Below are 22,161 nucleotides of genomic sequence, written 5' to 3'. Positions count from 1 at the left end.
TTTTTTGTTTCCTTTTTGTTTTGTTTTGGTGGTTTTTTTTGTTTTTTTTTCCTTGTGGTTTTTTTTTTTTTTTTTTTAGTTTTTTACAGTAAACTCATCAACTACAAACCTTGAATACGCAAAAGATGTTCCAAGGACAAGCATAACAAGGATTGATAAAACCAGACTAAATATGTTTTCACAATAAAAGCTGGCATAAAAATAAATAAAAATCTCTATTATCACAATAGCAACAATAATGTACACAGAGTAATGGATTTGGAATGCTTACTTACTAGTCTAGTTCTATTTCCAAAAGGAAAAAAAAAGCCAGAATGACAGCATCCTTTTTTAAGCCTTTCGTTATTTAAAATTGATGTTTTGTTTTGGTTTCCCATAGGGCTGTATATCACAGTAAGCTTAAAAATGGAAAGCATCCAAATGAATGATTTCAAATTGTGTTGGCATTGGAAAAATTCTCGTATTAATCTAAAGAAACACAAAAAGACTTTCACTAACTCCACATATAGGAACTAAGTCAGATAGTGTACATTACATCATGGTTTGGAGAAGTATTAAGAGTATAACTAGCTAGGTACTTCTAATAAGGAAAGGTATTTTATTATATTATTGAACTTGGTGGTGATTTCAGCTGAAGAAGAATTTTTCTTTTATGTTGTAAACTGATCAAAACCCAAGAGAGAATGGATATAGGAAAATTTAAGATTATGTTTGTGTGTGGAAGATTATTGTAGCATTGTATGGAGGGGACTAATTTCTAAGATTTAGTTGTGTTTAAAAAATGTTGATTTAGAATGATATAATTTAGAGTTATGCCTTTTCTGTCTAGAAAAGGAATCTAAAACATGTTCAAGTATGCAATATCTTCATAAACCTCAGCCACTGGAAAAAGGGCAACTTCATGCAACCAAATAATATGAAAATCAAAAAGTAACCCTTAGAAAAAAGGGTAAAAATGTCATTTCTGCAAACACAACAGATAGGAATGTGAATAATGTGCATACAAACTGGGATGCTGTTGATGGTACTAATGAACAGATGTGGTGACTCATATCAAATCCAAGAATATTAGACAACCAAACATGTAACCTTCTTGTATTTTCCCTTAATATTCAGCAGTCATTTTGTTGGTTAAGTCTGAAAGAGAAAGAGAAAAAAGTTACATTTAATGTAAGAAATAACTTGCCTCATCAAACTTGATACAACTGGTGGCATATTTCCACACTTAAAAGTCACAGGTACAAGTGACCACCTGGTCTGTTCAAACAATTTTTTTTTTCCTGGAGAAAACTGCTTTGCTACATCAACTAAACATAACACTACAAAATATTAATGAGCACAGTTTAAAAGTAAACATTTAGGGCTGTATTCAATAGCTCCAGTGATGTATGTAGGTGGGTTTTTTCCCCAGTCACTCCATTACAAACCTTGTAGCACACTTCAGGCACAACCAAATTTTGTTTTTTTTCACTGCACTAAATCACTGATGGGCTTCATGCAGGAGCTCGGGCACTGCTGCATTCCTGGATGTCCAGCCACAGGAACACCCTCTTGTTCAAATACACAAAAGCTTAGCAAGCATGAGCAAAGATAAACATTTTCATCGCTAAGGGATTCAAATGCTGCTTCTGAAAAGGAAATAGTTTGGCTCCAGTTCACTGTAAGGTGATGACAGAAAAGGAAGGAACTCCCACTTCCACGGCTGAGTCAAGGTCAGCTCTTGCTTTCCCTGGCATTAGCGGCATCAGGATCAGACTCCGCACATGGCGAGCATCTACGAGCCTTGGTTTCCTCAAATTGAACAGAGATTGCAGAATTCACCTGATGGCCTTGGGATGTGTTACATTAGCCAGCAACATGACAGCATGCAGTGCACCATCACCACCCACCTCTGAGCAAGGCATCCCTTCTCCTACAACACTACAACTACTACAATACAACACTACCCCGTGTTTGGACAGTGCAGTTCTCTCCTATGACAAGTGGTTGTGAACAGTAAGAATGGAAACCTGTGCTTTCTGTGTGGGAGCTCCTGGTACATCCTGACTAACAACACACAATCAGGGGTTATTAGCAAGTGCTCAGCATGCGGCCGTGGTTTACAGGAACTACCGGAGCCCTGACTCCCCTAAAAAGCTGCCCATCCAGTACATCACACTCCAGAGGCCTCTCCTGTTTCAGAGTCAGTGAGATCATACTTAGAGATGCTTTGAGGGGGGATTCACTGCTGTTCCTTTCCCTTCAGATTCAGACACCATTAAAACAACTACACATGATCAGTCAATCAAACCCTGCTTTCCGCTAAGGTTCCCACTGGCTAACACAGTTGGTTCCTATGCTGTAACTCTCAGATCCAGCACAGAAAGATGTCCTTTTAGACTATGAAACCTTTGCAATTATTAACCACAATTCCCTTCTGGGCTATGTCCAGAAGATTGGGTAGGATCATTCTTAACGTGGGGTGCTGGGTGCATTAATACTTCCCTCCACACTGTCTCACAGACACAGCTGCTGGGCATGGGAGGGACGACAAAGAGAGATAATGCAAGTCATTCTCTAGAGTTTTCACAGTTTCCAGTGCCATGTTCCATCATGACACACATTTTGCCTCCTGGGTGCAGTGCAGATGCCCCAGAAGTCAGCAGGTCCCTGGTCCCCAGGAGCAGAGAGAACCCCTGGAGGCCTCGCTGCCAGCCCTGCCCTGCAGCTCGGCCCTGCCGCAGCCGCTGATCGGGCATGCGGCAGAGCTGAGCACATCCTCTGGTCTCCATGGTTTCACATCTCTTCAGAAACAGATCAACTCTCAAACATCTTTGTTTGAACAAGTCTCCCAGCTTCGCTGTAAGCTACGGTACGTGTGCCATGCTGCCCAGCGCTGCTGCACACAGAGGAAAGAGCACAGGATCTGACTGATTTGAGTGCAAAGTTTCTGTTATCAACGACAGCACAGAGAAAACTGAGCAGGGAACAAAACTAAACCCACAAACTGCCATCTGTTTTTCTGACACTGAAAATTTCTTCCTTAACAGTGTCTGGCAACTAATTCAGCCATCCTGTACTTTAAAACTGCATGGGCAGAAGGATAATTGTTTACTTGCTCTGTACAATAATTGCTATTCCATGCTGGTTTGAGGTCAAAGTGGTTATGGGATTTGATGTACACAGAGCTGCAAATATTTCATCTGTACTGGTTGCTTTAATCTGAACTTGCATTCAGACATTTATGTTTCCTCTGAGTTATGTCCCATGTCCTTAGCCAGCAGTGCTGTTATTCTGAGCTACTGGAAGGCAGCAGACGACACAATTCTTTACACCATATACTATGCCAATCTTTGATTTTTACATAGAAATTTTTACTGTGCAATAGTTAGACACTTTCTTACAAATGTTATCTTTTGCTCTGAAGGGTAAATTTTAGCATGCCTCAAATTGCAGGAAAATAAAATCAGACAGAAAAACATACTCTGTTTTCATTTTTTATATAAAATGCTTTTACATTGAACTGAGCCCTAAATGCTATGCTTTCAATGCTGATAGCCCCCCACACCTGTTATGCAGCCTGACCAATGTTATTCTTGGTAAGTAAAGAAGAGCAAAGTAACCAAACATCTCAAAACCACATCAGAAGGACACAGTGAACCTGTGTTTCTCTGGCCATTGCACTTGTACTTCACAGCAGTAACTGGGATTGTTGCTACCCCACAAGAACACCACAACAAAAAAGCCTAGACACAGGCTGTTTTAAATATGTTCTCCCAAATGCAATGGTGTCAGGTGGCAATACTTTTGGATGAGATTTTGATCCCCTTATTCATGCTGGCAGTTGCCTCCACAAATAGATCCACTGACTCAGTTGGTAACTGATTGTCAGTGTGAGTAAAAGGATCACAGTTCTTTACTCCATTTTAATATTCAGGCTGTACCAGGATCAAGAAAATGTATTTCATTTCCAGCAAATTTATTCTTCTCTGAAGACAGTAAAATTATTCACCTCCTGCATCTGTACACCAAGCAAATGCCTCCTTTACCAACACACTGCCCAGACTGTCACTGAAACAGTGAATAGCAAAATGAAAACTTGCCACATACCCTGTGTGCTGACCCTGACCTTCAAACACTCTCTAAGAAGGCCAGAACCACAGCCAGCTTTCAAACATGAGTACATGGCCATCCAGAGAGTAAAAGTAAAAAGCAGTTTAGGTGTTCAGTTACAAAGATTCAGTTAGGCCAGTCAAGAACTGAAGACACAAGTCACCAGAGATTTAAATGAGGAATGTAAATCTGCTGCCATGAATTCACTGATTTATGAGCTAACTTAATACCATGAAAGTAAACAACATAGAGCCATGAATACCTTTCCACAGAAAATTCTCTTTACATGGTATTCTGAGAAAGCCAAAACAATTTAGTATTTAACAGCAGAGAACATTTCTGGGGTGATTCTATGACCAAGATTTGAGCAAACTCTGGGATGAGCTGTCTTAGCTAATACACTGTTAGTTAATTAATATTGGATGATTAACCCCTGAGGCTCAGGCTCTGCCTCTTTCTGGGAAAGGAATCAGACAAAGAACAGCAGTTAAGGAAAGAGCTTGAAAAACAGGTAGTGATGGGACACAATTACCAGCTATGGTTGGGTCTGAGAAAATGTCTCTTTCTTGAGAGTGCCTGTAGTACTGCAGAATAGCTCAGAAACTAAGGGATGGAGATAAAAACAGAAAGCACCTTTGTCTACCCAAGGGATAAAAAGAAAATCACAAGTTGAGCCCTTGAACAGTATGAAATTGTCTGAAAAAGAAATATAATAGCTCTGAAAGTACTTTTATTTGCTCTGGGTTTGAGTCTTCAGGAAGCCATCACTTCACATTTTCAAGCTTACCTCTACCACCTGGAGGTTAGAATTTTCATTAAAAAATATAGGTGAAGGTTCTCCGGCAATCATTTGACTTCAGCTGTTAGCCCTTCAAGAAGATCCCTATAATGCTGAGGGTAAGAGTGTGATTAAAAGGCAAGATTCCATCTGATCTGAGGAGGAGAAATGTGTCTCCAGCCTACAGTCCAGGCATTATAAAAGCTAATTACTACCTCATTATTAATAGTATTATTAAGAGAAGAGCTTGGTGGCCCAGCCTCCATGAGCAGGCAGCTCTCAAGCAGCTGGTCACAATGGCAAAACCATGGGAATGAAACACGCCTCTCCTAGAGATAAGGGCCCTGAACCCTTGTTTTGCTTGTCTGTGCCTTCAGGGTATCTTTCTACATCTTATTTTGAGTGAGCACTGCTTTGCACCCCGTGCCCGTTCCGGAGGGTCCTGGCGCCGTCTCACGCCCTCACCAAGGTCCCAGTGCAGCCGACCTGGGGCAGCGGAGCAGTGGGCTCTGCACACCACAGGGGAGGAAGCCCATCCTCTTCACACTGCCTGCTGCTGGCCCAGGGCTCTTCTCACGAGCTGAGTGACTCTAAAGAGACCATCATCCCATCTATGGTGGTGAATTTTAGCAGATCGAGACATTCTTCTGAATTCATGTGTGTGAACAGAAGGATCATATCCCAACTCTGCAAGCACATGTCGGTCTTTTTCAGCCTTCCTTTTTACAGCAGAGAAGTCCAAGAGTGTGGGCTGGAGGAGCTCAGTGCCCTGCAGCAGAGCCTCAGTGTGGGTGTCCAGCAGGACGTGGCTGCAGTGTCCAGCAGGACAGCTGGCCCCGTGGCCCAGCTGGCCAATGTGGATGTGCTGCAGGACTGCCTGTTTAACACCGACTGAGAGAACCTGCTGCTCTTCCCCTAAGTGCCCTGTGTCTTCTGAAGGCAGACCTTCTAAAAAGCCACTTGGTGTGGCTCTGAGGAGCAGCAGGACATGGAGTGTCCCCTCCTGGTCCTCAAAGAGAATTGCACTCCTGACAAAACCTCCATGAAGTGCTGGAGATTCATGTGTGAAATGATTTTGCAGCAGAAATACCCAAGGTGAAATATGTGGATCAGGATGTGAACTTTTCCAAACTTATCAGTGCTTTTATCTCTGCCCTTAAAACCATATGCCCATTGTCTCTTCAATCCATATTACTAAAACTCCACCTTTCCATAATGTTAAAAGATCCAAGACCTAGTAACGGAGTGGTTGCTCTAGTCTGAGTTCAAGGCTGAGTGCTGGGGCTGCAGAAGTCAGGGCAGAGCCATCTCCCCACATGGGTATGACAGTATCGATTGTGAGTGTTTCTTCAAGTTGGTGCTGGCAGGAAGCATAAGACTATTGACAGTATTTCAGTGTTTCAGTATTTCAATATTTCAGCACAGAGGCTAAAATACCTGTAATCCTAAAAATGCTGAGAAGCATCACAATGTTGTAGCATGCTGGACTCCACCTCCCAAGCATGTCACACCCAGAAGAAAGAGCCATATGAATGTCAACAGCCACAAAGCCAACATCCTGTGTGACATTTTAGCCACTTAGTCTGTGACTGACTTAACTCAGTAAGCATTTTGTCCTTACATGGAAAATGTGCCTGAAGTTCACAGACATATCCCCTGCCACTGCTACAAACACAGGAAATACAGCAGGCCCTGCTGAATCTCTTGCTACCTCAGATGCATCTCACAAACAGTTTTCCCACTCAAATACCTATCTGAAGACATGGAAGTGTCACAGAGCTCTCTAGGCAGAACATGGGCCACACTCATCAGCTTCTGACACCCTGTGGGTGACAGGCTGGGAGGGCACAGCTGGGCAGTGTCTCCTTGCATCAGTCTCTGCCTCAAGCTTGTTCAGAGTGAATGGGAGACACTCAGGGCACATTTTCCTCCTGACCCCATGAGCTACCTATCAAAGTCTTTATAAAGCAGAGAGACACGGGGGAAGGAAGCTCTGGGAGGAATCTTTTAGCAGGAGGCAGCAGCAGCTCCCCAGAGGTTGTGTTTTGTGAGCAAGGGCTGTGGCTGAGCACGCAGCTGGGTGCTAGGGCACCTCAGCAGTGTCAGATGAGAGCCTGTGCTGGCTGGCTGCCTCTCACACCTGGGGATTCGTGTCACTCAGCTCCTGCTGCAGCCCAGCCCGGCTGCTGCCCACGTGGCAGAGCCCTGGCATGGGAACTGCGCAAGGACTGGATCTGAGTTGGAGCTGTAAGTGCTGGAGCAGAGGCTTCTGCTGCTCCAAAGGCTCAGAAATAGCAGAGGTTGTTAAAGGTGTCTGAGTAACCAGTTGCCATGCTAATCCCCCTGCTCAGCAGCCTTCTTGTCTTGTTGTGGTCACAACAAAGTAATATTGATATGAACACACAATTGACACAAACACACAAGGAGATTGTATGAAGCTGCTCTGGATATACATTCTGTATATCCTGTCCTTGTAAGGTCACAGCCCAGGGCAGCATCTGCCCTGGGAGCTGCAGTGTGCACATGAACCCTCATGAACTCTGAAGAAGACACTGGGACCGCACAAATTAAACAAGTGTGAGAGGGTAAGTAGGCTCCCCCTGTTAGTGAGCCAACATGCATTATGCAAACAGTCTGATTCTGCTCTCACATCAATTTTGCATCATTCCAGCTCATGGTTTTCAGTAGCTCCTCTCAGCTGACATCTATGCAAGTGTCAGAACAAAAATAATGCTCTTTTTCAGTCATTTCTCTAGAGCAAAATTTGTACCACTGCAGGCACCAAGTCCATGTTTTTGTTCTAAACACATTCTGAGCACTGAAATGTAAGCCAAGAAGGTGGCATGTGATACACCCAGCTCATCCCTGGCTCCAAAGACCCCTGGGAGCAAAGTGTATGGGAAGTGAATTACAGGAATTACCCCTTCACTGGTTTTCTGCAAATCTGAAGAAGTATTCCTTGTGTCATTGCCTGCGTCCCCAGCATCAGAGCTGCTCTTATTTTCTTCCTCTTTGCAGTCCTTATCATCTTCATCTCCGGGAGATTTCCGTGACTGCTTGGAGGATTTCTGAAATGATCAACAACAAAGTTAAAATTAAAACCTGAGCTTCAGCCACAGAAAGACACTTCAGAAGTGTATGTGGAATGCTGTCTGATCATGAATTTCCCTGTTCAAAGCGAATACTGGGGAGGATACATAGGGTGAAAAGCATTTTTCAGGTGAAGTAGCTAGAGTTACTGCTACCAGTGAAGGAAATTTCTGTGAGATTCTGTGTTCAGCACAGGTTGGCAGCTCAATTGACTGAAAGACAGACACAGTAATAGGAGCTGGGTATTAGTGTTGGGTCACCTGTAGGTTTTGTTAGTTAATGAAACAGATGGTGCCAGCCTGACAAAAGTTTTGATTAAACACAGAGATGTAAAATGAGAATAACATTAGCAGAGCTGCTTTCCATACTTTTTTTTTAGTGCTGTCAGCTTTAATATATTAACATTAGAGCCATGTGGAACCAATACATCTTTTCTGTTCCCTTTATGTTATGCAATTCTACAGTACAAAAGGATAAATTGTGGCATTAAGCCACCATTTTCATAATCCTCTGTTTGCCCAGTCTTCTGGAAAGAAGATGGTAGACCAGACCTGAATTTCTAATGTAAAACACACAAAAGGGGTGAAAATACATTTTGTTCGGTGGATCAACCACAAAAATTCACACTCTCCCCCAAACTGTGCCTGGATCAGATTGTTTGCTTGCTTCTTCTCATTTCAATTAGTTTTCACTTTCAGAGAAGGGAATAACATGAATGTGAATAAATTGACTCTGCCACACTTTCCACAAATTTTCAGGCAAAGTGCAGCCCTGGAGGCACACACAGAACCAGAGGAGGTGACTATAATGCTGCTCCCCTTTACCCAGGTGACAAGTGAGAAGTTTATCTGAACCCAAAGGTGGCACTTCTCAGGGGATTATGTCTACCAGCCACTGTGAGACAGACACATTACTCTTAGCTTGTGATCTACACTGTTACTTAGGACATTAAAAGGCTGGTAGGTACTACAGTGCAGATCTTACATATACAAATTGAGCATCCTACTCCTTGCTTAATGAATTAGTTCTTCCTCCTTCCCATTCTGTATTCTGGACTGAAGTATTTTACGCTCAGCTACAAGAGGAGCAGCTGAGCACATCTGACCATACCAGATCTTTTTGGGAGATGGGAGAGGGAAGCTTCAATTCTCCAGGACAGGAACGAAACCTGAACTCATGACTCTCAGGAGGCCCACTCCTAAGGCTTTTTTTATTCTTCTTGGGGAGAGATCTATCTGAAATGATCAAACCTATCAATCCATCTTTGCATGGGTTTTCTTTCCAGCCCTTCTGATCTCCTTCCCATAGTTTCACCTTCTTCTCAGTGTGTGGGCACTAGAACAGGGCACAGTATTTCAACTGGTGTCTCACCAAGGCTGTCTACCAAGTAAGAGCACTCCCCTTTGCCTATGTGAGCATCACTGTTGTGGTTTCAGAATCAAAATGCTAAAGGAGGAAGAACAAATTTCCATGAGGTGAAGAGTATTCCAATTATAAATGCCCATGCATAACAACAGGAAAAGTCAGAAGATAACCTTTGAAGTGTAGGATTTTTTCCGTTTTGAGCCGGCTTTTTCATTCTTTCTTTTTCCTTTTCCATCCTCTTCTACCCGATCACCTTCCTCCTCACTGCTGGCATCTGCTGTATTTCCTCCTTCTCCTTCAGTTTCTGATGAGCTCTGTTGCTGAATCGCCTTTAAAATAGCAACAACAATAATAACATAAACAATAAAAATATCAGTAATACCTATTAGCTGATTTTTGTTCTGCATTGAAGATAGAGACAGTGAAAATGGACATCTTACGCTTTAATTGCTATAGTTAGGAAGAGCTCAGGTTATTTTTGCAATTATCAGGAAAACGGGCTGCAAAGCCAATTTTCTCAGTCACCACCTGAACTCAGTTATCAGATGCAGAGTCTGGGATAGCATGTTCTGAAGGGTTTACACAGAAACAGAAGATCTGATAAAAAAAATGTGTTTGCTGGAGGAGAACTAAAGGCTGCTCAGTGGAGAGACCTGGCATGTTCTGCTTTGGGAAAAACTACTGAAACTTTTAGACTTTGGCTGCAATAGGAGAGAATTTTTTTTGTGAGAGGAGATGGCTGTTACACTCCCCTCAAAGGGCAAGGTCTCTGTGTTTTGGGAAAGCAAACCCTGACCAGCAGGCTGAGCACTCTTTGACAGCCCATCTCCCACAAACTATTCACTGGATTTTTTTAAAATCCCCAAGTGTATGCAAAACATGTGTTGGGCTGAAAATATGAAACAGGAACTGAGAGAGGCAGCAGCTTTTCTGCAGGTGGTCTGTATCTCTGGCTTGTAAGGTTTTGAGATAATAATGTAATAGGTGTTTGCCTTCTTTTGGAGGTGATTCCTGCCTTCAAAGGACCACATTTTTTTAATGAGAAAAGTTCTTTGTTTTATACAGCCCACCAACTACTCCTCTCCCCCTCCAGCTTCACTGACTTTCTGCTCTGGACACCCAACAGGGAGAGCTGTTGTACAGCAGCAGCTGTCTCCTAACAGCAGCTTAACCCTCCACCTCCTCACTCCTCTTAGCTTTGACACTCTGTGTTATACATTACCAATGTAAAAATCAAAAGGGCAGTGACCTTAAGGTCTGTGTAAAATACACGGAGCCTGATATAAAAATAAACAACAGAAAGAAGAAGTCAGAAATTATTCATGTTTGTACAGGAGTAAATAAAACCATCCATTTTTAATTTAACTAAATGTGTTGCAGAATTTTCCACTTCACCACCCCAGAATATCATTGAAAGCAAAAGGCTCTGCAGTATGATTAAAGTTCCATTTGTCACAGAGCGTGAGACCACAGTTGTCTTTACATTACACAATTACCAGAGCTGTGAAACTTTCTTCCTCCATCAAAACCAAAACCTTACACATGACTCTTAAAATGCTCACTTTGACAAGCAGTAAAAGAAGAAAACAAGAAAGATAAGGAGGTATAGGTGTGAAACTCATTTACCTGATATCCAGTAAACTTTACTCCAGGGTTGTTTTCTATTTCCCACAGGCCTTCATTAAATCCTTTTCGCTTGTTCGATTTCCCAAACTTATCTTTATATTCTTTATATGGGAAAAGGTCTTTGGGCCCCAGGAACGCACTGCATTTTAACAGAGGTAACATTCAAAAAAGGACTTATCACTCTCCTCTTCAAAAAAATTAAAACATGAACAGTGCAAATGTTTTCCCTATTCTTCTGCTCATTCCATCATTTATTTTCTAGTTTTATTTATTTATTTATTTGTCACACTGCCTTTCAGTTACTGCTGTGAGTCTGATTTAATGGATTGGCTCACCATCCCTATGTTTGATGTAGTAAACATCAAACATCATGCTGGGTATCTCTAGAAACAACTGAAACATCTCTATTTTATTAACTCCTGCTGGGAACTGACACTTGAACAGTTTATGAAAGTTTATGAAAGAGTTTATGATGTCATTGCTTGCGATAGTAAGGGACCAAACTTCCAATCCTAGCATTTTAAATCCAGAAAGGCCTCAAAAGTGCCCCATGAACAGTTAAACATGTAAGGAGTGCCTAGGACCCATGAGCCAAAATTTATCCCTTGTACTCTGGGATAGAAAAAGCAGTGGCATTTATCATTATCTATACTGCCAGTAAGCCTGGGAGCTGCTTTCTTGGAATTAGACCCCCTCATACTAAATTCTGTACAAACACAATAAAAATGCTCTTTCCCAAAAATCTTATAATTTCATATAAGAACAAAAACAATGGATGAATATAGGCAGATGAGTAATACAAGGAAACAATGAGACACACAGGGTGCTTGTGGCCAAATAGTTTTTTAGACAGCACAGCAAAGGACAGATTTTGTGCTTTGCTGCTGCCTAAGTCAGCTATGCACTGGGCCAACTAATTTCAGGAACAATCACCACAATGCAGGGAAAAATAATTATAAAAAAAAAGAAGAGTGATGATTTGTTCTGCTTTTTCTACACACATTACAGTAAAACACTAACTTCTTAACTCTTAAACTGAAGAAAGTATAACTTTCTTTTTGTTGGATATCTACGTCTACTGTATTCTGCATCATGATGCTGAAATTGTAATCACAAGTTAAATTAAAACAATGAAGGCAAAAGGACCCCTTCATTCACACAAGTAAAGATTCTGTGTCATCAGTGACCAGAGCTGAGCAAGTCCCAGTGTCCTTCACCATAATCACTGTCCTACTTTCCTGATGATCCTCACAATTCATGTTAACTCTCTGGACTCCATTACTGTGGGATTGTGGAGCTCCACCATGTCCAACACATTTATTGTTTTAACTTCACCATGATGTTGGGAATCTGCCCTTTTTGCAGATGGGCTTCTGAGGCACAAAGATTTGTCCAAGGTCAAACTCAAACTGATAGCAGAGAGGAAAAATCAGCTCTATTCAGTCTCAGTCTAATACCTTAATCACAGGATCATATTTCTTCTTTTCTGCAATCATTATTTCAGATTAATGCCTGATTTATGCCCAGCATTTATGAATGTGCAAAGTTCCATTCACTTAAATCATCCCACTGGCCAAGCAGCTTGCCAATGCAGAGCCAACTGGTCGCTGAAAAGGCATCAGATGACAAGTCCCTGAGGAAAGAGCTTCCTTCTAACTCCACGTGAGAAAGCATGGGATCCACACTCAGCTGGATATTGAGAAATACCTTAATTATATAATTTCAAAGCCAAGAATGCATTTCTACCTGAAAGCCAAACAGCGATTTCCAAACTATGTCATATTAATATGAAATGCTACACTAAAAAAATTATGTTATCTACACTTTTGCTAATACCAGGAGATGTCTCCTTATTGTCAAAAATATAAACAAACAGTTCTAACACAAAAGGAAAACTGGGTGAAACTTGGTATGAGCTACCTTAGCTCAACAGTAATGTATGGAAATGTTTCTACAGCCTTTTGTGTAAAGTAAACACTGAAAACTGTCTACATCTTTGTTTGAGATGCATTCATTGCCACTGGGAGAGTATAAGTATCTACTGCTCTGCTATAAAACTAAGGAGCTGCAATCTACAGTTCATTTTTAACAGTTTGGCTTTTCATTTACAAGGTAGGAACTACAAAATGTTTTCCTGTTTCAGATGCTACAGTAAGATCATGAGCTCACAAAATCCAAAAGAGATTATCAGTTTGGGATTCACTTATTTTGGAATAAAAGTGGTCAGGTTTTTTTCTTAAATTTTTCTCAAAAATGATGTTTCCATTCAAAAAATAATTACATTTTGGTTTCTGATTTGAAAGCATCAGAAGTTTATTTGAACTTTATCCTTCTCAGATTATTTTGTGACAGTACTAGTAGACCACAATATATCAAAATACCAGGTTGTTTCATTCTAGCAATGGGAAGAAGTATTTTAACTAAAGAAATGCTATTATGAACTCTATAAAGCAGAAACTGCCTTTAAAGATTATTTTTTTTTAATAAAATGTGATGTATGAGCTATGGAGCTTATTGTGTTCTGGAATAATATTAAAATTCAAAAATAAAAAATACATTTTTAATAAAGCTTCAAGCCTCTAACACTGAATTTAAAATATCATCAGAATTTCATTTTGTCCAGTTTTAAATGAATTCTAGAAAACATGTTACCTGAAAATGGGGAAGGAAAAGTTTTAAAATTAAAGTATTTCATGTAAAATGGAATGTGACTCAGACATATTTCAAACTAGAGACATGTACATTATAATCTTGAAACTCTGTACTTTGTAGCAATAATGATGAGACCTAACTTACCTCTTGTGCTATGATTCCTTTCTTTCCCTATCAGCTCAGCCAGCTCAGTTCTTCCATCACTTCTGTGAGCTCCATCCTACAATATCCCCAGCACAAATCTCCTGGGAATGCACATATTTTAAAGCTCTGTGAGGACTGCCTGAGACTCTGGGCTCTGCTTCCTTTCGTATCACAGACTACCAAGTGAGTTCTCACACAGTGCAAACACAAGAGCCTGATCTCTGCTGTTGTGGATATTCAAGTAAAAAATGTCTGCCCCTGCCTCTGAGTTCAGGGCTTTTTTTGGACCCTTTAATGAATTCATGCCAACACATTTCTTTATAGGAAACACAGGCTTTTATTGTTTACCTCATGGTAGACCATGAAGGCAGCAGCATTCCCAACTACTTTCAGCTTTCACTCCCATTTGTTAATAAAAATGAGTTGGGCTTGCAGGACCTATCTCTAGGCTCCCAATGGCTTCAGTCAGGATTTGTTCCAATAAAATCAGAGGAAATGTTGTTAGCTGCAGTGGAAAAAGACATTTTCAAAGGGACAGGTCACATTCATTCACTTACGTTTCATGAGTCCCAAAAAAGAAGATGGGGTATTTATTTGCTGGAGGTTTCACGGCTCCTTCAGGAAGTTCATCAATCTACAAGAAAGAAAGCAGTGGAAAAAAGATTATTCCCAGAAGTGGTGTCCCTCATCCAAGAGTCCCTTCCAAGCCATGGAGGTTCTAGCACAGGTATCCTGCAGCCTTGGGAAGTCCCACTGTGTGCTGGGGTGGGGAAGGGAAGACAGCTGCTGGTTTTTCAGACAGGCAGGTCATACAAAGTCAGAATATGACTGAAGTACTGAAAGGAAACAGCAGAAGACCCAGGAGCACACACAAATGATTTTAATGATTTCATGGGCATTATAATACAGAAAGGCAATAAAATCAAGTCTGCTTAATTTAAGTGTTAACTTCAGATGCTGCCTCATCAAAGGCATCGAAGCCCAGAGGGTAATCCTGCCTGTCTCACACAGCCACCTCAGTAACTTCTGCAACAAATGGGGAACAGATGATATCTCTGAGACTCTGCAGCTGGAACACTGGACAATCTCCCAGTGGTGCTTCCTGTGGTGATGGTGGTACAGAGCGTAAAATGTGTAATGCACACCAGGGAGGAGGGCCAGGGACTCTCCTTCCCCTGCAGCACCCTGATAACTGGCTTTGGTTACCACTCCCCTCTCGACCCTCTCTCTTCTTTCACATTTTAATCCTGGCCTCGTATTTCTCAGGATACAGCTGCAGAGCAGTGACAGGAGGGGTGCTGAGGGTGTTCTCCTGAGACAGAGCTGGTATTGGAACAAACCCCTCAAGCTGAGCAGTGCCCAGACCCCTTCTCCCAGTGTCTGGGTGAGCATTGTTTGTGACGCAGGAGGTGAGGGCCAGGACTTAATCTTGTCTATGTCTAATTTTGTAGTCCTCTGCAACAGAAGTAAGAGAGTCCAGGTGCCTACCCACATAAACCAAAAACACAACAAAGCTTTAAATAAGATCTAAGAGCTTGCCTTCCCAGAAATGGCACTTCTGAGCATATGTGGGTGTGTGAAATTAAGTGTCCAGAGAACTCTCTGGCTAATGAATCTAGATATCTACAGGGCAGCACCAGTGAGCAGGTGAATGGCTTGGTGCCTGGTCTAAGGCAACTCAGCCTCAACATAAGCATATCAAATCCTGCCAAATGTCACTGCAACTGAGAGCAAAGTGCTGACATAACAGTGCTATACAAAATCTGCTCCTCAGCAGAGCACAGGGATTGAACCTGCAGGTTTTCACTCAGGAGGCCAGACCCACATGTGCTTTCCTTTTCTTTTCTTGCTGAAGGACCCCTAACACTGAATTCTTACTGATTAATAAGCATCAGATTGTTTTGAAAGGATGTCCTCTTTCACAGTAAAGCATCTGCTTGGTTACATAGTTTTCAAAGGAGTATGAGCTTTTGTAAGAATTCAAACCCTTTTGGTCTTTCTGCAAGGACGCCCCTTGAGGATGGAGAAACGAGAGCCACATGTGGAACTGTAACATCACAGGACTCCTTTCTGTAGAAGAAATGGATGCCTATCTTTTAGGTCTAACCAGAACATTCTCTGAAGCTGCACCAAAATCTGGAGATCTGAGAGCACTTCCAAACCATTCTCAGGGTGTGTGTGGTGGGGCTCTGGCACACTGGGTCATGTGTCACCATGCACCCACTGCCCAGCACAGTCTGCAGGAGACAATCCAGGATTGTCACAAGTGTCACATGCCTTGTGGCCACAGCAATTACCTGTCTCTTGTACCTAACAAAGCTAATAATTTGATAAATGAAAGGAGAATCTATTACTGAAATGCACATAGAAGGAAGATGCACACTGGTGAAGGATGAACACCTGCATTCACTATCAGCTCAGCTGTGTGAATGGAGGAACTGAAACAACATGACAGGCTTTTTGGTGTCCTCTGTCATCAGGAGTACATAGAGGAAAGCCTGTTGAAGGTATTACTTTAGAGCTCTAACATTAACTATTCGTTTTTTAAAGAAGTGCCCATAGTGTTGCTATTTGCTCAGAATTCATTATTTAAATACAGGTATTAGACTTATTATAGAAGTGATAAAAAGACTTAAGGTTAGAAACACTGCAAGTCCCTTCCCAAACTGATAGCAAGTCAGGGAGATACTGCTTGTCTGCAAAACTTTTTATGCCTCCTTAAAGATGGAGGTATCTACATGTCAGAGGAAAAAAAGACTGTGCTGTAAACTTTAAAATCTTTACCAAGATTTTACTAAGTAAAGGGAGAGGTAACACACCTCAACTGTCTGGATGCCATAGTCATCCTCCTCTTTATTGTGACAAGGAAGATGTCCAGATACCAGACCCCAGAACAATGTGGACTCCTTTGACTGAGACAAACAGTGTCTGCTGGGACTTGAGTGCAAATCTCATTTGGCCACTTGAAACACGGCGCCAGCTCTGGGCTGCATTACAGAGAGCACAGCCCAGTTACCGCTCAGCCCTCTCAGAATCTCTCATGAAATGAAGTAAACAGCTGCAAATGATCAGCAAAGGAGGGGAATGAAGACATGCTTACTAGGGAATGCTGATCAGAAGGGATTGGGGATCTTACATCACACAATGTGCTATGCTCTAAAGCAGTGAGGATCTCTAAGCAGTATCCCAAGTGGAGTTAAGCCTTCTGTCTCATTCCCAGCACTTAATACTGTTAGCTAAGGAGCAGCACCAAATCAACAAAGGACAGAACATACATCTGTCACACAGCTCACCTGCTCCCCATTTCATGGCGTATTTCTTTTTTCATCCAAGTATCCCTTCTGACTATGTATCATCACAGGAAACCATAAAAAAAGCTTTTCATAGCTTTTGGGAGTTGGCATACACATATAAACACATGCAGTATAAATCTGCACCAAACAGCTAAAGGAGAGACTGTTAATGCTCCCACTCTAACATTTCACTCTGCAGCTGAGGTCAAGACTTTTCCTGACTTCACTGACATTGCTGTGAGCTCCCCAGCTCTGGGGCTTATGTTGCTTGTACTGTAACAAGGTTGGATATAAAGTGACAGTGTTATCTTAGGGCCACTGAACTCTGTGGCAAAAACTCCAGGGAATTTAGTGAAGGATGAGACCCTCTCTGCCATTAGGAAAGATCTCTTCCCGTTTTACCTCTTTCACACAAATCCCTGCATTAGAGACTGTGAGAGGAGAGCTTTGCTCAGTCTCCCTATTCCCAGTAAAGCCACCTTAGCCCTCTGTGAATGTGGAGTCCCTACGTGCTTATTTAGCTGCAGAACAACTCCGGCACTCCATGACAATTGCTGCTGTTTTGTTGTAGCAGAAAGCAAGCAGCACGAGCAACCATACTGCAGTCTCCTGCTGCTGCACTCAAGCCACAATTTATTCCCATTCTACAGGATGTTTTGGTTAAATATGCTGCAGATTTGGATCCGATATTTTCCCCCATATCAGCAAGATCAAAGACAGAAAGAGAGAGGGAGGGAGGGAGAGGAAGAGAATGAGCGCATGAGCACAAGAGCAAAAAAAGCATCGCTGCCTTCAACCAGGAACAAAAGAGGGAAGAGCACCCATACTAGAACACCGTGTTGTAGTCACAGAAACCTCACTAATGACTAAAGCATCTGTCTATCAGAGAGCCAGACTGCGACTGTGTTTTGCTCCTGGAAGGAAACAAACAGATTCTCAAGTACCCGCTATAACCTGCAATCAAACAGGAGCTCCATCCCTGCCTGAACCAGAGCGGGCTGGAGCTTGCTGCCACAGAAATCAGTGTGAGCAGAGCATGGCGTGCAAATCTGATATATGCATCAGCAGCACCATGGGCAGCCGCTTCAATTATGGCTAAAATTAAAGCAGGTGGTTTCAGATTTCCAGTTTTATCCCCTTAGCTCCCGTTGCTGTCATCTGCTTAATGAATAACAATTGCTTTCTTTTTGCACAACCTCAGCAGAGCTGCACTGCCCGGCATTTGTTTGCCAACCAAGCAGCAGAGCTTTAAAGATGGAACTGCGAGGTTTTTTCCAATAAACAAATGCCAGGCTTCTAGGGTCAAGAACACTGAACAGAAAATTCACCTCGGTCCTCTCCAGCCAGAGCGGGGCTTTATCAAGCCGTGTTGCTAGTGGCTACCAATGTGGAGGCAAGAAGCGAGTCAGGATCTTTAGGCTGTAGTTCACCGCTTAGGATGTGCGTGCAGCCCAAGCGCTCTGCTCCCGGTGGCGCCGGGCAATCGCTGATTCTCAGGGAGTATATCCCAGCGGCTGTCACAGGGTGGGTTTGGCAGTCCTCACACCGCAGTGTTCCCTTCCCGGCTGCCATGAGGCTGGGGACCCTGGGGAGCTGCTGGCTGGGCTGGGCTGGCGCTGCAGAGCCAGAGCCCAGCGAGAAAGGACAGCAGCGGCTCCCGCAAGCACAAATCATCCCCGTGCCTGCCTGCGGGATAACGTGGCATGTTCCTGACAGGCGGAGGAGCTCGCTGGGAGGGCTGGTGCAGAAGCAGAGGAAGCTGCACCCCCTCCCGGGTGTTGTGCTCTGCAGAGCTCTCCATTCCCCGCAGAATGGGAACCATATCTCTGCGAGACACGGGGAGCCCGGCGCGCTTTGTCTCTGCCGTGCTCGCACAGCCGCTCTGGGGGCTGATGGTACTGCAGAGGACGAGGATGGGGATGCTCTGCCCAGCAAGGCGGAAGGGCAGCCCAGAGGCATCTCCTTCCAGCTGGAGGGGCAGCAGGTGTCGTGTTTTATGGCATCACAAAATCTCTGTGCTGCCCATAGGCTGCTGTTCAGAAACAGGAATTCCAGGCTCTCGGGGTGGCTTTCGACCAGACCCTGTCCTGCTGCGTTCCAACAGAATTTTACACCAAAATAAAAAAGGTGTTATGCAAAAGTATCCATCAGGTCCCCATTTACAGCATAGAAAACTTTACATCAGCATCTGGGGGATGCTTATTTGGGCATAGAAACCACAAGAACAAGTCCTTTTATTTTGCAAAAAGAGGGAATTAAGACTGCAGAGCAGTAATCACTGATTGTTTTGACATAGTGTGAGTGCCTTTGATTGGCAAAAGCACACAGAACCATTGCCGAGATTCGTATCTCCACTGAAATCCCCGGAGTCGCTGCACAGCAGTCGAGCAGAGGCCTGTGGCATTTGCTGAAAAGTGGTTCAAGTTGCTTATTATTGCCCAACACATGTGAGCAGCTTGATCTCTTGCAGTTAGCTTATTAGCAGAACTCTAGATGGATAAAAGCAATACTCTTCAAAATCCATTATTAAAATAGGATATTTTGCTTTACTACAACATTTTTATTCCAATGGATTTATTATGCTTTTTAATAGCTAATGCTACTGGGAGTCAGCAGTATAGCAGTATCTTTTCTAAACCATTATTTAAAATACTGTTCTATAAGATGTAAAATATTAATTTTTTTTTCCCAGAGGATCCTAAAATGAAAAAAAAAAAAAAAAAAAAATCCAACCTGCTTCAAGCTAAAAACGGTGACTCAAATTCCATAGTGCTTAATTTGAAGAGCAATCCAACTAAAGCTGATTGGAGACTGCTGACTTCTTCTCTCATGTATCAGGACTGATATTTGAAGCAGAGCACTACTCCCCAGTGTACATCACATACCTGAACTCGTAGTGTGGAATGCTGGCATATGCACTTTTTCACCCATTAAAAAAGATAACCCTGTGAAGGGTGAGACTAGAAGCAGAATCCAACTTAATAAGGTGGAATTGCACAGCTACAAAAGTAAAAATTAAAAAAGTCTCTGGGCACAGAAGAGTGCCACCAGCAAAAACAAAAAGCAAAACAAGATTAAAACCAGCAGAGCATACTTTTGAGCACTGCTGAAAATGGCTGAAGGGTATCCTGCAGACAGCCAGAAATGACAATATAAAGACATCAATCCTCCTTTTTTTTCTGTGCATGCTCAGGACCTCAACAAGATAGAAGACAATGAAGGGTTAGTTGGAGTCCAAATAATGCTGGCAGCAACATCTCACTAGGAAAGATCAGCAGTCTTGTAGCTGAGTTCAGCCCCTTTACATCCCTAATTAGCAGCATATTTTTAAGACAGAAAGTTGAAATACACTTTCTGCAGAGCTGCTTTAATCTCCAGTATGAAAATGGGGCCAGAGCTTAGTTCTGCGTGACTGGTATCTATATGCATTACTTTGTAGATAACTGATCTATTCATGTGATTCAAGTCCTCTCTGCACTTTTGGGGCTGGTGGACAGAAGACTGTCAGAGGAGACTAAGGAGATACAAAGACAAGTCCTCTTTCTGCCACTGGCCCCTGGGATGACCTTGGCCACACAAATCACTGCATCTCCTCTGGTCTCACTTTTATGAATGGGGACTATGGGACTCTTCTCCTTATAAAGCACTTGATGGCCACTGTTAAAATTAGAGGAATTAGTAATAACACATACTTGCAGCTCTGTCAGTGTTGCATTTCATGCTACCAAACTGTAATCCTCCCAGTGTACACCCCAAAGTCGGGCTGCTGCAGAAATGCTCTGTTTTCTCCAAGTGAAGTGTTTCCCTGCTACTGTGAATGAAGCAATGGTGCTACCACTAGGATTCTTTTTTCCCCCAGTCTCTTCCCTAAGGAAAGAAAAGGATGTGATCACACTGTTTTCAGTCTGACTCTTATCTGCAATAACTCAGGGACACATCAGACAATTTTGCCAAACCAGACAAAAGGAGAAAGGCCAGAGAGATATTAAGTTTCTCCCATGTTTTGTGATAAATAGGCTGTCCAACAGAAGATAGGCAAACAAGTAGTCCATATGCTGAGAGACAGCTTGCAACACAGTCTGAATCAAAACATCAGACACTGGGAAATCCACACAAGAGCAAGCCAGAGAAAAGTAAACTTCTTAAGTTTCATGGCTCACAAAATTACTTTCTATTTGTGTATGGGTGGGGAGAAATTGTTTATTTTAAACAAATATTGCCGGCTCTGAGGCATTTAACATTTACTTTCCTTCCCTTTAAGCACAGTGAAGGCTTGGTTCTCCTTCATCTGAATTATTCCTCAGATATCAAAATATTGTTTGCAATGTACATCCACCAAAGCAAATCAGAGTGAGCCCACCAGCACCTAATGAAAGCAGTTTCTGATGACAAAATTTGTTATCCTACTTTACCATCTTACCACAAATATTATTGTCTTGAAATATACAAGTGTGCAAGAAATGCACATATAAAAATGTGTTTAGAAGACATACAGCAAATAAAAATTAATTAACCAGTCAAAACATCAATAAGTGAGAAATTTCAGGGACTGGACATTCACAAACACTGTATTTCTGTCCTCCTACTCTCTTCTTAAAAGCCAAGGAGATATGAAAAATCACATCACCTCCTTCCCCAAAATGTTCAGATAAACCCTGTCACCTTCTGTATCTCATCTGCTCAAAGGAGTGCATGGATGGTAAAAGAACTCTTTAGACTGAGGAACATTTTTTTGTTTTTCAATATTTACACTAGAATGCTACTACTTCATTGATTTTGTTTGGTTTTAAGGAAGAATGCTATATTCATGAGGTATAATTTTTTTGCCAGTTAACTTGATCAAAACACTTTCAATAAGACGCAGCTGGCCTAGAGCGTTGACATTTGGTCAACTACACACAACTGAATTTATCCTTGAGGCTCGTTTGTATCACCCAAAGCTCCATATTCCACTGTCCAAGCTTTTAAAAGAAGTGTTGATGGTCCTTAAACCCCTATCAGCACACTTAAAACCAAAAGGTAAGCAAATTTCCAAAAGACTGCAGTTCCCTAAACTTGGCTGGCTTAATTTACCATTTATTTTCCTATTTTCTACACCAAAAAAGTCAGTTGAAAAAATTG

At 42.2% G+C, this 22,161-nt stretch overlaps 1 protein-coding gene across 1 annotated transcript in view; it reads right to left on the bottom strand.

Moving 5' to 3' along the window:
- Positions 1 to 12: 12 nt before the first annotated feature.
- HDGFL3 (HDGF like 3) overlaps positions 13 to 22,161 on the bottom strand; it is a 37,101-nt gene continuing 14,952 nt past the window's right edge. The window contains exons 2-6 of the mRNA XM_058846643.1: positions 14,305 to 14,381; positions 10,952 to 11,090; positions 9,496 to 9,654; positions 7,792 to 7,938; positions 13 to 1,137 (exon numbers count right to left, since the gene is read on the bottom strand). Of these exons, the coding sequence (XP_058702626.1) occupies positions 1,132 to 1,137; positions 7,792 to 7,938; positions 9,496 to 9,654; positions 10,952 to 11,090; positions 14,305 to 14,381 (528 nt within the window). The 3' untranslated portion in view covers positions 13 to 1,131. The remainder of the gene's footprint in view (positions 1,138 to 7,791; positions 7,939 to 9,495; positions 9,655 to 10,951; positions 11,091 to 14,304; positions 14,382 to 22,161) is intronic.

The sequence above is a fragment of the Poecile atricapillus genome, chromosome 11 (genome assembly GCF_030490865.1).
Source record: "Poecile atricapillus isolate bPoeAtr1 chromosome 11, bPoeAtr1.hap1, whole genome shotgun sequence".
Lineage (NCBI taxonomy): Eukaryota > Metazoa > Chordata > Aves > Passeriformes > Paridae > Poecile > Poecile atricapillus.
This window is presented reverse-complemented; position numbering and strand designations above follow the sequence as displayed.